Below are 17,059 nucleotides of genomic sequence, written 5' to 3' on the forward strand. Positions count from 1 at the left end.
GTGGGAACCCCGCACTCGGGGTCACGAGCTCGTCCTGGCTGTAGCACTCCAGGTCCTGCGCTCTGGGAAGCCCTCTGCACGGCAGACTGGGTCACCCCGTAAGCTCCTCCGGCTGATCGTGGTTCCCCGCAGGTTCTCCCGCCTGGCCTCATGGCAGCGTCTTTCTCCCTGGTTGCTCGGGTGTGACACTGGGGTCCCGTGCTGTCCCCTGGGCCTGTCTGACTCCCAGGTCGCCTTTGCTGTGGCTCCTCAAAGTCTCCCACCTGCCCCTAGACATTTCCCTGCCGTCCCCACCGCTCCTGCTTGAATCTGGTCCCCTCCTCTGGTGTCCAGGCCACGGGAGCAGTAAGGAAGGCACAGCACTGCTCTGGCACCCCCCGGCCATGCGCACGGAGGGCGCTATGACGCCTATGATCATTGCAAACTTCACACACACACGCCGCAACACGAATGGACCCTAAAAACGCCGTGCGGAGTGAGCGACGCCGGATGCTCAAGGCCACACGGCGCGCGATTCCGTTTATGTGAAACATGCAAAACAGGCCGGTCCACGGGGACAGAGAGTGGGTTCGTGGCTGTCAGCGGCTGGGGGTGAGGGGAGGGTGACTGCTGATGGGGACGGGTCTCCTTTGGGGCTGAGACTGTTCAGGACGGTGGTGATGGTTGTAAACTCTGTAAATATATTAAAAAGCATTGAATCGTACACTCAAAATATATAAATCTTATATCTTTTTAGATCTATAGTATATAAATCTTAAAATAAACGAAAGAAAATAAATGAGAGGTGACACTATTACCAGGTTGGGCCCTTTATCCACCTGGGTTTTTCGAGCACTTCGGTTTTTCAAAGCATCATAAAAAAAACAGAAGCGATATGGAAAAAATAGAATAGGTAAAGGAGAACAGGAAGTCACTTTTCTAATTAGTTCATCAAACACATGCTCATTTCCGTATATTTTTATAGATGAAGAAACTGAGGCTTAGAAATAGAATTATGTGAATTATAGCTTGACAAAACTGTCCTATCTATCTATCTATCTATCTATCTATCTATCTATCTATCTATCTATCTACTGACCTACTTACTTGTCTACCCACCCACCCACCCGCTCATCCCTCCATCCATGCATCCATCCTTTTATTCAAATGCATAATAGATAATGCAGAACTGGAACTAGAATTCGGGAATCGCAAATCATGGTCCAATACTATTCTTATCCTTCTAAAATGTCAATACCTTTTTAATTTCTCACAGTCGAATACAATTGTACGTCGTTCCCTGGATTCCTGATGCCCTCGGTAACCTAGCAACTCGGCATCACTCAGAGGACACAGTGGAACATTCTCGCACGGCATGTTCCACTCAGAAACAAGTGCTCCATGCTCAGAGGGCTTGTGGGAGCCCGTGATGCAGATGTTAAAAATAATCCACGCTCCCTGCCACTCCTTACAAGATCTGCAAGAAACACTCCCACATGCTAACACTATTTGCCAACATGCTACCCGGCCTCTGCTCGCCCTTTCTCGCCAGAAAGATGCCAGCGATGCACACAGGATCTGTCCCTGTGCTCTGCAGACCCCGTGGCACCGTCCGGGAGTGAGGGCTTGTGGCCCACAGCCGGCGTCTCGAGGACCAGCCAGGCCTGGAACTCCAGGGCAAACCTGGCTTTGCCGAAGCCCTGGTTGATAATTGCTAGTGGCATTTAAGAGAAAAACATGATTTCTGCTGCTTCTTTATGCCTTTTTGGTATTTTTTTTTTTTCCTAGTAAGTTGTCGCTTTTGTGATTTGAAACCACAGATTAAAATGGGGCTTAGAACAGGTATGGATGTAGGAAAAGCAGAATCCTGTGCACGGCTGATGGGGGGTGAGATGAGGCAGCCACCGTGGGAAACGGGAGGAGGCGTCCTCAGAGCGTTCAACGGAGAACCAGCGTGTGGCCCGGCGACCCACCTCTGGGACGACCCACCTCTGACAGCAGGGACGTGAAGGGACATTTGCACAAAACGTGGACACGAGCCCAGTGTCCGTGAAGGATGATGGACACGATGAGGTCTTCACAGGGAAGTATGACTCAGCCCTGAAAAGGTCGGGCGTCCTGCCACCTCTGCATCGTGGATGGACCTGAGGACATTTTGCTCAGTGACATGAGCCAGACACGGGACACGTCCTATGTGATCCCACTCCCGGGAGGTCCCCAGAGGTGTCAGATTTGGAGACAGAGAGTAGATGGTAGAGCCAGGGGCTGGGGGAGGGGAGGGGAATGAGTGTGTCACGGGGACAGAGCATCAGTGTGGGACGATGAATAAGTCTCGGAGGTGGACAGTGGGGATGGCTACACGACATGTGAATGTGCTTAAGGCCACTGAGCTGTGTGCCCTTACGAAAGGTTAGGATGGTAGAGTTTACGTCATGTGCATTTTACCACACACACAGTTGTGTACGTTATTTAAAAGGCCGGGACACTTGTAGGGACTCACTCTCAGGGGAAGAGAGACCAGACAGAGAGCTCCCCGCCACGCAGAGATGCGGTAAAGACACGGCCTCCCCGCCGAGTCTGTGGGGCTTCTCTAAGGACTGGCAGCCTGTTCTCACCCCAAGTAGCTTAGAACCCGGAGCTAAGAAACCAACATAAAATGTGGTCCCGCACATCTGGGGAACCCACCAGGACTCAACCCCCCGTGAAGGGGTGTGCTCCCAAGCCTGGCCCATCGGCCACGCAGACAGTACCGCTCCGCACCCGTGTCCACATGGGGGTGTGTGTGTGAAGGAAGGGTCTAGAGAGAACATTTCAGAGGTGACATGGGAGTGGTGGAAACAACAGCAAAAGTGGCATTTATTTAGCACACACCCTCATCGGGCCCCACCGAGTCCCCAATTTCATGCTCACGACAACCCAGCGCGAGAGAAGGCTATTATCCCACCGCACAAACGCAACGCCTGTTCTTCCTTCATATGAACGAGTGGAAACACGGGAAAATCGAGAAACTGGCCCCAAACTCATCATCAAAACCCAATGGCCAGGTTTGGACTGGATTGGACAGTCCCGTCTACGTGCTCATGACCGTGAACACCACCCTGTGCACACGCTCAAAACTGTGAACCCCACCCTACCCACACGTTCATAACCATGAACCCCACCCTGGCCACGCGCTCACTGGCGGGTCGTTCTGGGGGGCGGGTCTACGATGGGAGCCTCCCCCTTCTCACGCCTGTATGATTAGGTGCGTTTATACATTCTCAAGGTGGGGGGGTGGAGCGAGAATCGATTCTCGGGGAGGAGCAAACAAGCTCACTCCTCCCGTGCACAGCCACGCGGGGAGACGACACCAGACACTGGGTCCCCCTGAGCCACCATCACACTTCCCGGGGCTCCCGCCAAGTGGACTTTCCCCATCAACTGATTACCGGCATCGATTTTTCCCAGTGACGAGCAACCTGCACAGGTGAGCAAGGGAGGGTTTTTTTTTTGAGGTATCGCTATGAACTCATGACCTTTCGAGATGTGAAGTGTCTTCGTCCATGGCTGGCATTCTTTGTTTTCAATATTTAAAAACTGTTTTGATTATGATTGACCTACACCGCCATGCTGACTGGACTCCCCCAGCATTCTTCTTTATGATGAGAAACCATTAAGAGAAAGTCTTGAAAAGGCCCACTGGGGTGAGGGGGGTGGGGGGGCTGCGATCATGAAAAAAAAAAAATGAAAAATGAGGTTGAGAAAACCTCGACGTGTGTTCAGCCGGCATCATTTCTGCATTGGTTTCGTTTTCAGTGAAGGGAAAACACTAGAAACTGAAGGAAAGGTCACCTCGCTTTGGCTGGAAACAAGTCTAGTTTCAAGACGCATTTCCAAAAATGGGAAGTAGCGACTGCGGCGTGGCGGGCAGGGGCTGCGGGGCGGGCGCGGCCGGACGCGGGGTGCCCCACGCTTGGCTGGAAACCGGCGGCCACCACGGTGCCGCGGGCGCAGTTCCGGTCCGCGAGCACCGCGTGGCATTGGTTAGACGCCGCCGCTGTCCTGGGCTGCCCTTGGCAATGCTGCGCTGTCCCCCGCTGACGTGGGGGACGCTGACTTCTGCAACATCCCCCTGGAGGTCTGAGGTTTCATTTCACCAAAATAAACAGTGCAGTGGCCCGCCCCTTCCTGCAAGCCGGGGCCCGTGAACCCAACGGACCGGGCGGGTTCTGACAGCGCGTCAAGGCTTTGGGGGCTGCTGCCCTGACAGCCCCCAGAATGCAGGACGCGGACGCGGGCCCATCTCCCCGGTGCTACCAGAATCGGGGAAGTCTGGGCGTTTCTCTAAGGTGGTTGAGTGACCACTGAAATGTGGGTCTGACCCCAACAGCAAAGCTCAGAGGCAGCCCAGGAGGCTCTGCGGGAAGGCGTGTGTCACAAAGGAGGGGCCTTCGCGCTCCGAGTGGCAGGACCGGCAGGGTGCACCCCAGGTCTCCCCCTCAGCACTGTGCACATCGGGGTTAGGGGAGTCCTTCGTGGCCCCACCCACTCGATGACAGGAGTACCCCCAGCTGTGACGACCATAGACGTCCCTAGACATCGAGGGCCCCGTGTTCCCTGGGGACGGGACGGCTCCGGTGGAGAGTTCTGGTCTAGAAGGCCTGACACATGAGATGGCAAGTGTCCTGCGTTGACTCGGGAGCACCGACGGTGCATCTGCTGAGCAGCTGACCTGGGGCACCCCTCTCCCGCAGGTCAGCCCCCCGTGGGCCCCTCAGATGTCCCACAGGCCTGTGTGGCCAGCGCCCTCCGTGGAGAGGCCCGCAAGCGGACGGACAGAAAGGACAGACAGACAGACGGTGTGGAAAGGGAGCGCTCGTGGTGCAGGGGTCCAGCTAACACCCAGGTGAGTCACGCGCGACGTCCTTCCTCTCGGTCTCTGAAGAGAACCGACGATCACATGGAAAGATGCTCGACCTGGGCAAATGTCCATGGCAGCCCTGTGCACAGCGGCCGAAGAGCGAATAAGACTGTGTCCGTCAAAGACGGACGGACAGATACAACGTGGCCGTCCACACGGGAGTGTCGCTCGGCCCTGGAAAGCGGCGAGGCGCCGACACTCACCACGACGTGGACGGACCTCGAACACACGACGCTCAGCGAGAGACGCTGACACAAAGGCCACGCGGTGTGTGACTCCATTTACATGACATGTCCAGAATGAACAAATCTTTAGAGACAGGAAGTGAGTGCACGGTGGCCAGGGGCTGGGGGAAGGTGGAGATGGAGAATGGCCGCCAATAGATATGGAGCTTTCTTTAGCAGGGGACAAACGGCAGGGGTCCCCAACCCCTGGGCTGCGACCTGGTACCGGTCCGTGGCCTGTTAGGAACCGGGCTGCACAGCAGGAGGCGAGCAAATGAATCTCCATCTGCATCTGCAGCCGCTCCCCAGCCGGCATCACCGCCTCAGCCCCGCCTCAGGTCGTCAGGTGTTAGGTTCTCATAGGAGCACCGGTCCCTGTGCCACAAAGTGTGGGGACCGCTGGGCTAAAGTTTACCTGTGGTGATGGACGCATGACTCTGAATATATAGTAGAAAGCACTGAATTAAACACTTTAAATATGTGAATTGTGTAGTACCTAAAAATTTCAGTAACCGTTATATAAAAATACATACGCGCACATAATTATGATGATAAAAAATCACGGGGGAGGACGTGTGTGGGGTGGGGGCACGTGGGACATCTCTACCTTCTGTTCCATTTTGCCATGCATCTAAAACTGCTCTAGAAAATAGATTTTTTCTATTTTTTAAAAAAGATGACTAAGGATTCCAAGCAGCGTGTGTTAAAAAAAAAATAACCTATTTCCAAAATTTTGTCAGGACTACGTTTCGAAATGAAAAGTAACACTTTCTCCAAAATAATTGTCTTAGGGAGAACAGTGGCGTTTCGCTTTCGCAAGTCTCTCTCACGTCTGGCTGGACGGGGGACAGCTGGACTCTCCCGCCAGCCTCTGTGCTCCGTCCGCAGTGACGCCACACTGGTGTGGCCGCACGGGCGAGGGGACGAGGGGAAGGCACACGGCGGGCCGGCGGAGCCACGCCACAGATTCCTGCCCTCCGTTCTGCGGATGGGGAAGGTGCTCAAGGCACGGGCGCCGCCCAAACCACTGAGTGTAGCACAGACGGTCGCTCCGCCTGCTCCGGGGGACCTCTGGGACTCCTGCCCGCTCCAAAGCCCTGGGACGTGAAGACGTCACCCCAGATGACCTCCTTCATTCTATCCGACCAACATCTGACTGCTGGACCGGTCCTGTGTTGCCAAGGCGACGTGATGGCGTCCAGCTACGGCTTGTGCGGATCTGCAGATACACGTGCGGACGTGCAGTGTACGCTCAGGATACGTGTCTGTCGCCGTCGCCCCTGCTCTGCCGCCAGTGTCCCCAGTGCTTGGCAGCAGGAAAAGAGAGGCAGGAAGGGAGCTGATGTCACCTCCCCGACGTAAGACTCTGCCGAGGAAAAGGCGGTGGCATCCCAGATGGCTGTTAACGCCCCTTCCAGAAGCGGCGAGAAGCATTCTGGAGGCATCTCCAGGAAGGAAGCCTGCCGGCCCCCGAGACGTTATCCTGACCGAGGCTGAGCCGTCTGCAGACTCCGGCTTCCCTCCGCCCGGCCCTGCAGAGGCGCCGCCTCCCCTCGGGCCCAGGGAGAGGCTGCCAGCAGAAAAGAACAATCTGTGCGAGGCTCCAGGTTACATCAGAGACCCCCCCCACCTCCGGCCCCCTAAAGCAGCGGAGCTGCGGCCCCAGATGGGCGGGGCGGGGACACCTCGGGCAGGGCCCCGGGGCATCTGAGCACACGCTCCGACGCAATCGTAGCAGCATGTGCTGCCTCCGACGGTATTCTGAGAATCTAAATTAATCCCAGACGCCCGGTTGCAGCGCGAAAGCATAAGTCGGCTGGGCAGCGGGCCACCCCGTCCTCTTCCCCCCTTTCTCTTAGATCAGAATTGCCTTTTATGGCCAGGCTGTCAGTTAACAACCGGAAGGGGTCAAAGGCCGAGGAAAGTAGGTACTAGAAGTGGAGGGCCCTGGCTCTGGCAGGTGCTGGGCACAGAGGGGCCCGGAGGGCAGGGGTCCAGCGTGTGTGAGGGTGAAGGGGCAGGGCCTGGGCGGCGGCCGCTCCATCCTCCCCACTGCGCCACGGGGGAGGCCGCTCTGCCCACCACCGCTTATTTTGAAAGCGAGAGGTGACATGCTTCGTGCCGTGTCCTGCAGCGCAGGGCAGAGCCGAGGGTCAAAGGCAGAGCTGCTATGTCCCTCCCATCCCGCCGGCTGCAGAGGGGACAAGTGGTGGCTCTCTGGGCTGCAAATGCCACATGGAGATGTCAGAGGAATCCGACTGTCCCAGGCTCGGACACACAAACTCAGAGCCCTGGCTTCAGAGGCTGGAGCAGAGACTGCCGGAAAGCACGCGGGGCTCACGCACGCGGGGCTCACGCACGCGGGGCTCACGCACGCGGGCCGGCGCCTAACGTCAGGAGACCCGACCATCTGGAGGACACGGCGGGAGCCAGGGGAGCGGCCTCTGCCTCGGGGGAGGATGCAGCCTGTTTTTATTCATTGTGCACAGACTTTTTTTTTTTTTAGCTTCTCGTAGGGGAGGAATGTCACAGTCTGTGTCACCTTGATTCATTTCACAGATGGGGGAGCTGAACTGGCGAGTCACGGGCCTTTCTTTTTTGAGAAACCGAAAGTTCTCGGGCTCTGATGGGGGTGTGAAGGCCTTTCCCACGCCCTCCACTCTCGCCCCCACCCCGCGGTGGTCAGGGATGAGGTGTGGCCTGTCCAATGCTTTTCCCAGGACGCTTTTCCCAGGAAGAGTGGGAGAGCGAAACCCAGCTGTGCCCCCGCCCCCGCCCCGCCCAGGAGCAGCGGCTACGGGGCCTGAGGAAGCCCCTGAACCCAGGGTGAGCGGGGTTCAGTGACTGGCATGCAGACCTTTTGGGCAGTCTGTCTTCATCCTGGGGCCGCTGAAACACATCACTGATTTGGTGACTTAAAACAGCAGAAATGTATTCTCTGCGGCTTTGGAGGCCAGAAGTCTGAAACCAGTGTCACTGGGCTGAGATCAAGGTGTCACAGGGCCATGCTCCCTCTGGAGGTTCCAGGGCAAGGTCCTTCCTGCCTGTCCCAGCTTCTGGGGGCTCCAGGTATCCAGGTGTCCCTTGGTCTGTGGCCACGTCACCCAGCGTCTGCCTGTCATCACACGGCCATCTCCTGTGTCCCTCTGCTTCCCTCTTCCTAGCGGGGCCAAGGGGGCCAGCGCACAGTCCTGGGCCCTAGCAGGGGACATTCCTATAGTCTCGGTACTTAGGGCCCAGCGCCCTTGGGGGCCATCCCCCGCCAACCGCATCTCCTTCCGCGGTAAGCACACATGCTTATAGGACATTACAGGACACGGCCCACGCGGACCAGCAGCGGGTGGCCCCCGAGGGAGCGGTCTGCTTCTAGGAGCCGGGAAGAGCGGGCACGGCCTTCCTGGAGGACACCCTGAAACTCAGACGCGAAGGCTTCCGTCTGGGCTGATGAGAAACTTGCAGACCTAGATAGTGGTGACGGCTGCACGAGACTGAGAATGTGCCAAGTGCCAACGAGCTGCCCACTTAGAAAGACTAAAATGGTAACACTTTTTAAAAACAAAGACGGGAAATAAAATCGCCTGGCGTCAGCCTGTTGGGACTCCGTCCCGGGGGGTCCCCCCCGCCCCCCCACTGAAGAGCAGTGCCAGGGCCGAGCATGGGGATGCAGGGACCGAGCCCTAGCCAGCACCAAAAACAAGCCAGCAGCTCTCTAGGCAGCAGCCAGCACAACAGCAAAGCCTGAAGCGGCGACCCGTGGCGGGCAGCAAAACTAGACCGTCCCCGGCCCCGGCCAGCAGCACACGTGCCGGGCTCAGGGGGGCTCAGAAAGTTCCCGGGGACCGGGCTGCAGCTCCTTGAGGAAGTGCCCGAGATCAGGTGGCATTTGAGAAGGTTAGGCTGAGCCTCACACGGCACAGAGCAAACCACAGTGGTTTCAACCCCCAAAAGTCAGCACGATGTGTAGGAGGCGAGGAGAAGGGGGAGGGCTGAGGGCGAGAAAAACCGAAACGAGAGATAGACCTGACTCAGCACGGGGTCTGCCCACACGCGACCTTCCCGCGAACAGGCCTCGAGTCACGCAGGGCATCCCCGCACGCCGGGAGGGCGAGGGTACCCGTCGGAGGCACGGTAGGAGCCGAGGGCACAGCACAGGATGATCCCCAAGTGACGCAGGTTTGTAATCCGGAGACAGGCGGCTGGCTCACGTGTCCCCAGATGCAGGCTCACCTGTGCTGTCTTGGCTGCATTCCAGGGTCATGAGGCGGGACCTGGCAGAGCTCCCTCTGCTTCTGCGGGACACTCCGGCCAGAGCCTCTGGGCCTCCTCCAGCGAATTCTGCTCCTGTAAAGAGCTCGGAGCAAGATCCTCGAAGTCCTCTGGGTTGGGGGGAGGGGGCAGTGGTACAGGACACAGTGGCCCTGGGCCCTCCGGGGCCTGTGGTTTGTGGGCGCCCTCCCAGTCAGGCCAAGCCTCCATTGGACGCCTGCCAGCCCGTGGACCTGCCCGTGGACCTGCCCGGTCTGTGTGCTGGCTCCAAAGCCACACTTCCTTCTGCCACCTGTGTTCTTTTTCAATTGAGGTGAGATTTGCATAAAATAAAACGAACCATTTTAATGTGGACGTTTACGTGGCACCGAGCGCATTCACAATGCTGTGCCGCCATCACCGCTATGTAACTCCAGAACATTCCATCACCGCGAAAGAAGCCCCGTTCACACCAGCAGTCACCCCCACCCCCCTCGCCAGCCCGACACCCACTCCTCACTCTCTGTCCCCATGGATGCGCCTGTTCTGGACATGTCACATCAGTGGAATAACGCTGTGTGGCCTCGTGTGTCCAGCATCTCTCACGGAGCGTCATGCATTCACGTGTCAGCGCCCGCCTCCTTTTCATAGCCAAGTGACACCGCCCTGTGTGGGTGGCCACGTTGCGTGTCTGTCATCTGCTTTAGGATATCTGGGCTGTTCCCACAGCTGTGCACGTGTGCGTGAGTGGGGATCCCTTCGTTTCTTGTGGGAACCCACCCGGGGGACTGCTGGGCCGCGTGACGCAGTGTTCAGCCCTGCGTGCTGGCGACGCCCGACCCAGCCTCCGGCCCACACCCCTGTGGCGGGCTTTCCTGAAGCGTGGCGACTCAGGCTGGCGGGTGCGTGGTGGGTGCGTGGCGGTGGCAGCATCACGTGAGCAAGGCACTCACCTCGGCACAGAACAGAAGGAGACGATGCCTTGAAACCCGGAGGTCGAGATAAATAACGTTCCAACGCAGCGTTGCAAAAAGAAAAAAAATCAAAACAAACTAAATCCACCAGGAGCCCCCCCGAGGCGGGGCCGGTACCGGGCCGTGCGGAAAACGCGGGAGAAGCGACCGTCCCGATCTACAATTCCGAAGTTCAATTCATCACGGGTTTTTGCGTTGATTTTAGATTTTCAATGGAAGTGACAACGTTACGTTAAAATGTTTTACTTTTACATGAAGTCAAATTAGAATTTAATTAAGTAAATAAGCTGCATTCAAATCAATTAGTTTTTCCTTCGCACTAAAACCCTCCCTGTCTTGATCACCAGGAGTGTGATGCTCCTTCGACGTCACGCCGGCGCCTCTCTGGCCACCCCCAGCCTGGCACTGGGATGTGGGACCCTGATGTCTCCGGAGCTCACCCCAGCCCCACCGGCTTCTTCCTGGGGGTCCCCAGGATCCTTCCACAGAGCCGCGTTAGGCCGTTTCTAGCCTCCCAGGAGTGCGGTGTGGCTGGTGGGCTGGCGCGAAGCTTGGCCCGCTTGTCCCCGTGCCAATGCCCAGGAGGGTCCCGCCTGTCACTGACGGCCAGGCTGCTGCGTCAGGAAGGGACGGCACATCCCGGGACCCCCGGAGGAAACGGGGTGCAAGCCAGGGCCCTGTCTTTGTTCCACCTTGGTCCAGAGGAGGAGGGAGTGAGCGGCGGCCGGCGTTATTTCCTGGGCCCAATTTTATCAGCACAGAATAGGGGTGATTAGGGGTGATGATAAAGCCCCCGAGGCTGCGACTGCTGGGCGGCGAGAGCGGCAGGCATGTGGCAGGTTCTCACCGAAGGCCAGATCCTTCGCTGTCTCAGTCCCTGAGGACGAACGTCCGTCCCACAGAAGAGCGGCAGGGCAGGTGGACCCCAAAATACTTGTAGCCAGAAGCGCCAGGCTGTTAAGGGGTAATGTCCCTCTAAGCCGCCTCTGAAGAGGCCTGGAGTGGGGAGGGGAAGACCAGGAGGCCCCAGCCCCTCCCCACGTCGCCGGGCCTCCCTCGGAAGACCCCGCCATGCTGCCGGCCTACGGGCCTGCAAGGACGCACCACGGCACTTTCTCTGAAATGTTTTTGTTCTGCAGACGGCACCGACGGGCGTGCCCCTCAGCCCTGCTCAGTAGTGTGGCTGGGCCAGCTCTGTGTCGCCTTGGCCCCTGGCTCCCCTTCCTCCTCAGGCCACGTGGCATCCTGGCCCCCAGAAAGCAGGACAGGAGGTGCCGGCAGGGCAAGGTCCGACGTCTGGCCTCTTTTGGAAACGGGGTCATCGGTTAAGATGAAGGTGTATGGGTGTGGTGGCGCTGGTCCACGGTGGCTAGTGTCCTCATAAAAAGGAGAAATCTGGACACAGACGTGCACGCAGGGACATAGATGCCCACACGACAGCAGAGGCCAAAGTGATGTGACTACGAGCTGAGGACACTGAGCACTGCCAGTGAGCAGAAGCTGGAGGAACATGGAGCAGATTCGCCATCACGGCCCCAGAAGGACCAAACCCTTGGGACACTGTGATCTCAGACCCTGGCCTGCAGAGCAGGGAGAGGACACGTGTCCTCGTCATAGCCGCCTGGCACACTGTCCACTGGGCTAACACGGTGGAGTGGCCTTGGGAGCCCAGGCCCCCAGACCGTCCACCCTGGAGTGGCCCCGTGTCTCCCCAAAGCCCAGAGGCTCCCATCACTGGATCGCGACGATGACACTCAGGAACGCCTCGCAGGGTCTCGCCCGCAGGGGGCGAGCTCGGGAGGCCTCGGGAGACGGGACTGAGACCCGCTTCTGCAGGACACCACCTGGCTTCAGAAACAGCTGGCACGGAGGGGCACACCCCTCCCAGGCCAGGCTCAGGTTCAGCACAGCAGATGTGCACACACCTGTCTGCTGAGCACTCAGCCTGAGACTCTCGGTTCCCAAATGAAAGCTGAGGGAGAAATCCCAGGCCTGACCCAGAGCGGGCGGTTGGGCCGGGCCAGGAGCCAGCTGGGAGAAGGGCCACGGGCTGACTAAGCTGGGCACGCCGGCCGAGACCTTCCCGGCCCGGTGGTGCTTCACCCTCGTCTGTCCCCGCCCGACTTCCCAGAAGCAGTGCTCCCCCTGGGTGCTGTGCCCTGGCACCCCACCCAGACCCTTACGAAGACGCTCGGCCGAGTGACCGGGCCCTGGCGAGACGGCCCGAATGCGCACTGTGGGAGTGACGGCCGAGAATGAGGATGGAGGCCGCCGTCTCCGCACTGACTGACTTCAGGGGAGAGGAATCCCGCCGGCGGGTGTCTAGACTGCGGTGTTTCTGGGATGCTGGGACCGGGAGCCAGGACCTGCTCCCGGCGGGAGGGCTCTGCTGCCACCCAGTGGCCGCGGCTGGAAGGGCCACGTGGCCGGCCCCACAGCTGTCAGTGGAGCCCCGGTGCTGGGACTTGGCTGTGAACACCACCAAGGGGAGTCCCGGCTCTCCCGGGGCCTGGGGCCTGGTGAGGAAGGCCGGGCGAAACCTGCACTTACCGGGGTGAGACCCCTGGGTTAGAGGGTCACACCGGCCCTAGGAGGCTCTGTGTGCCACAACTGTCTGACTGAGAGTGGGGAGGAGATAAGAGATGACTTGCAATACTGGGGTCCCCCTGCAGTGCGACCATCGGGGACTTATTCTGGTGTCTAGGTGAGCAGGGATCAAATTCAAACTTTTTCAAAATAATGAATGTGGGGTCCGCCCCACCGCACTGCGACATCAGGACGGGCCTCTCTATGGGGTGTCCCGGGCACTGCAGGGGTGGGCAGCCTCCCTGGCCCCGCCCACACGATGCCAGGAGCCCCCAGTCGCAACGAGCACAGACGTCCCGAGACAGCGCCCAGCGAGTTGGTCTGGGCCAGAACCGCAGGCCATAGGTAATTACTTTTTGTCATTAAAGCCAACGTCCTCCTTGCTAACGGAAACCTCCCAGATTTCTGACACCGGTGGCACCCCCAGAGGGGGCCCGCTGTCCTCTCACTGGGGAGGAGCCTCCCTTCAGGGTTCGGGTGCTGGGGACCTGGGTCAGAAGTAAGGATGGGGGGCGGCCGTGGTGGGAGTACAGAGGCCGCTCACGGAGGACCACGGGGACGGTCACTAGTGCGATGGGGACAGGGCTGCATCCCACCAGGAGGGGTGGCCTCTCGCCGCACCACTCTGCTTCCGGACCGGCCGGCGCAGCCCGCGAACACAGCCCATTCCCTTCCCGCTTCGCCTGGCTGCGGGGCTCCGCGGGCACCTGCGCGGGCCCGGGCCCAACCCCGCACGGCGACCGGAGAGCTGCGTGTCACGTGGGTCGGGGTGAGCAGGGCCACACCGGGCTGGGTGCTCAATTACACACCCGTTCGTAGGTCATTCATTGTTTCGACTGGTCGTAAAAGAAATTAAAATGAAAAACATCGCGATGGGCCGCAGACCCTGGGCCTCCCGTGATAAGCGGTGTGGCCATCCTGCCAGGATTGATCTCAGCTGAAACGTCGCTTGGCACGGAGGCCTCTTGCTCCTGGGCCCAGGCTGGGTCAGGCCAGCCACACGGTCCTGGCTCCTGGACATCTGCTTCGCTTCGAAGCCCAGGGCTCTACCCTAGATCCTTCTCAACCTGGGGTGGTCCACCCCTAGGGACACTGGGCGATGTCTGGGAACTTCTGTGGCTGTCACACGGGGGGTGCTCCTGGCATCGAGTGAGTGGGGACCATGAATGTTGCTCAGCCCCCCACAGCGCCCAGGACGGTCCCGTTGAGTGACCTGCCCAGTGTCCCCAGTGTGAGGGGTCCTGGTCTGGACCAATAAACCCAGGCCCTCAGGCTTGTGAACTGTCCTGCGTCCTGAATGGAAGCACCCATGTCACTCGGAGCCCTGAAGGCGACTGTGCAGCCTGCTGAAAGCCGCAGTCACAGCGACACCTAAAGGAGTGGCACACGCAGCAGAGAAGCCATGCGAGGAGCCGCGTCCCCCGGGCCCACCGCCGGGGCTCCTCAGGAGGCGGGGGTCCATGCATCTGCGCTGGAACTGCATCTCCCACGGCCCACGAGGCCACAGCAGCACAGGGAGCACATCTGGGAGCCGACTCAGCTGGGGGGAGCGAGGGAGAGCGGGGAGTCTGCGCCACCAAGCAAGGTCACACGGTGAGCAATCGAGTCTCTCTGTGGGGGCCGAGGTACAGAGCCCAACGTGCATGCACTTACGGCAGGTCCCCTGTGGCACTGCTGTCACTGGGCGCTGTGGGGCCGAGCAGCGTCTCTGGCCCCACCCACTCGAAGCCAGGAGCACCGGTGTGACAACTACAGATGTCCCCTGGGATCAGGATCGCCCCTGGGAGACCCTGCCTTGCTCCAGTAACAGACATGACTGGGAAGCAGCTGCCTGCGGGAGCGGCGGGGGGGAGTGGGGGGCCCATGGAGGCCCCGGTCCTCCCGGGCTGCTGGCCTTGGGGCTCCCGGCACAGATGGAGATCTCGCCACCCAATCCTGGAAAGCACAGTGCTCAGTCCTCCCGCGGGCGGGGGAGCCCTGGGCTGTGTTCCTGGCACTGGGCAGTGGCCCGGCCTGGCCCCAGGCTGTTCCCAGCAGCTGCACAGAGGCCGAGACTCCGCAGCCTTGGCCCTGCTTCGCCCTCTCCAAGAGCCTGGACTGGAGGTAGCTCTCGCTTGGGGTGACTCTGCCCCCAGGGCACACTGGGCCATGTCTGGGGATGTCTGCAGCTGTCACGGGGGGTGCTCCTGGCATCGAGTGAGCGGGGCCAGGGAGGCTGCTCAGTCCCCACAGAGCCCTGGATGGCCCCCAGAGTGACCTGCCCAGTGTCAACAGTGCCGAGGCGGAGACAGACTCTGTGTTCATTATTCATAAAAAATCTGAGTTAGATCCTTGGCTCACGGGAGACGCCAGAGTAAACTCCTGATGGTCAGACACTGTACGCCAGGGCGGCCCCTGCATCTGTGAGTCACCTCCCCTCTCGGGCCATGCACTCCGGCGGCGGGTCAGGAAAACGCTGGTGACAAGCGGGGAGAGGCCACAGGCCCAAGGACAGAGCAGGGGAGTGGCCCCCCGAAGGGACACCTCGCAGGCAGAGCGCCATTTCCCACCATTTCCCCGGTCAGCCCAGGTTAGCGCACAGCCGCGAAGTAAACGTGGACAGGCGCCAGGACCCACGAGGGCGCTCACGGGGACACACGGCCTGGAATGGGGGTGGCCCTGCGGATGGAGGGAGGGAGTGTCCTGGGGCCTGACTCGATGCCCTGCCTGAGCCCTTACCCCCTGGCCTCAACAGCAGAGCCGACTGGCTGCCATGTCCCCGGCGGGCTGCCTGTGTGGGGACCCGGGCCAGTGCACCGGACTCCGAGCAGGGAACGACGAGGCTGCGGCTGACCCCGAGACCTGCTTCAAACCCGAGCGTCCCACGGGGCAGGGATCAGCCTCTATGCTCCCAGATAATGAGCACAGGCTCTCCTGCCAGCATTGCTGACACAGGCCACATCATCCTCTGCGGGCACCAGCCTGGGCGCTGTGGGGTGCTGAGCGGCATCTCAATATCAGATGCACCCTGGTCGTGACAATCACTGATGTCCCCAAACATCATCCAGTGTCCCCAGTGGACAGAATCACCCCTGGGTGAGCGGCAGCTGGGGCTGGGGGAGGGGACGGGGAGTGACTGCTAACGAGGGCGGGGTGTCTTTTTGGGGTGACGGAATGTTCTGGAATTCGAGAAATGGTTGCACAACTATGTAAATATACCAAAACCCACTAAAATGTACGCTTTAAATGATGAACTGTACGCTGTGTGAACTAGAACTCAATAAAGCTGTTATTAGGAAAACACTGTTTTTGACTCGAAGAATGAAGAAAAGCCGACAGCCTGTAATTCGGCCGCAGGCGCCCTGGGGCGTCAGGTGTCCACGGCCAGGCTCTGGCTCACGGCTCCGCCCCGCAGGCCCCGCCACAGGCAGTGACCGCCATCAGCCCTCCTCCCACCACAGCCCGCAGCAGGGGACGCTCAGAAGGGGATGCTCCAGGAAACCCGTCACCTCACGGGGTCGTTCACGCCACAAGATCAACGCAACACAGATGGCTGATAGACATATGAAAAGATGCTCAGGGTCACTAATCACCAGAGACGTGCAAACGAAACCACAGTGAGCTCCCGCCTCGCGCCTGTCAGAACGGCCGTCGTCAATGTATGAAACGCGTGCTGGGGAGGGCGCGGAGCAGAGGGAGCCTCGAGCGAGCCCTGTCGCTGGGACCGTGAATGGAGCGGTCGCCACGAACACAGTGTGGACGCGCCTCAGAAAAGTAAAGACGGATCTGCCTTCTGACCCGCCAATTGCACTTCTGGGTATTTATCCAAAGAAAACCGGAACACTAATTTGTAAAGATCTGCGCACCCCATGATCACAGCAGCACAATTTACAGTGGCCAAGACACGGAAGCCGCCTAAATGCCCCTCGACAGACGACCGGACAAAGAAGTTACGGTTCGTGTATGCAATAGAATATGACTCGGCCATTAAAAAAACGAAATCCTACCACTTGCAACGACATGGATGGACCTAACGGTTATTATGCTGAATGAAATAAGTCGGAGAAAGATAAATACCGTGTGATTTCACTCGCATGCGGAATCTAAGGAATGAAAAGAACAAATTAATCAAAAATAGATTCTCAGATACAGAGGATAATCTGGTGACAGCC

At 59.2% G+C, this 17,059-nt stretch overlaps 1 protein-coding gene across 5 annotated transcripts in view; it reads right to left on the bottom strand.

Moving 5' to 3' along the window:
* GNG7 (G protein subunit gamma 7) overlaps positions 1–17,059 on the bottom strand; it is a 106,474-nt gene that overhangs the window by 44,656 nt on the left and 44,759 nt on the right. Inside the window, exon 1 of one of the 5 annotated variants that reach the window (XM_039839162.1) lies at positions 9,331–9,365. The exons of the other annotated variants lie outside the window; for them this stretch is intronic. Coding sequence (XP_039695096.1) covers positions 9,331–9,350 — 20 coding nt within the window. The 5' untranslated portion in view covers positions 9,351–9,365. Of the gene's footprint in view, positions 1–9,330; positions 9,366–17,059 lie in introns of those variants that run through there. 5 annotated transcript variants of the gene reach the window in all.

Source organism: Pteropus medius, unplaced genomic scaffold (genome assembly GCF_902729225.1).
Source record: "Pteropus medius unplaced genomic scaffold, Ma_sr-lr_union100, whole genome shotgun sequence".
In the NCBI taxonomy this organism is placed as follows: Eukaryota; Metazoa; Chordata; class Mammalia; order Chiroptera; family Pteropodidae; genus Pteropus; species Pteropus medius.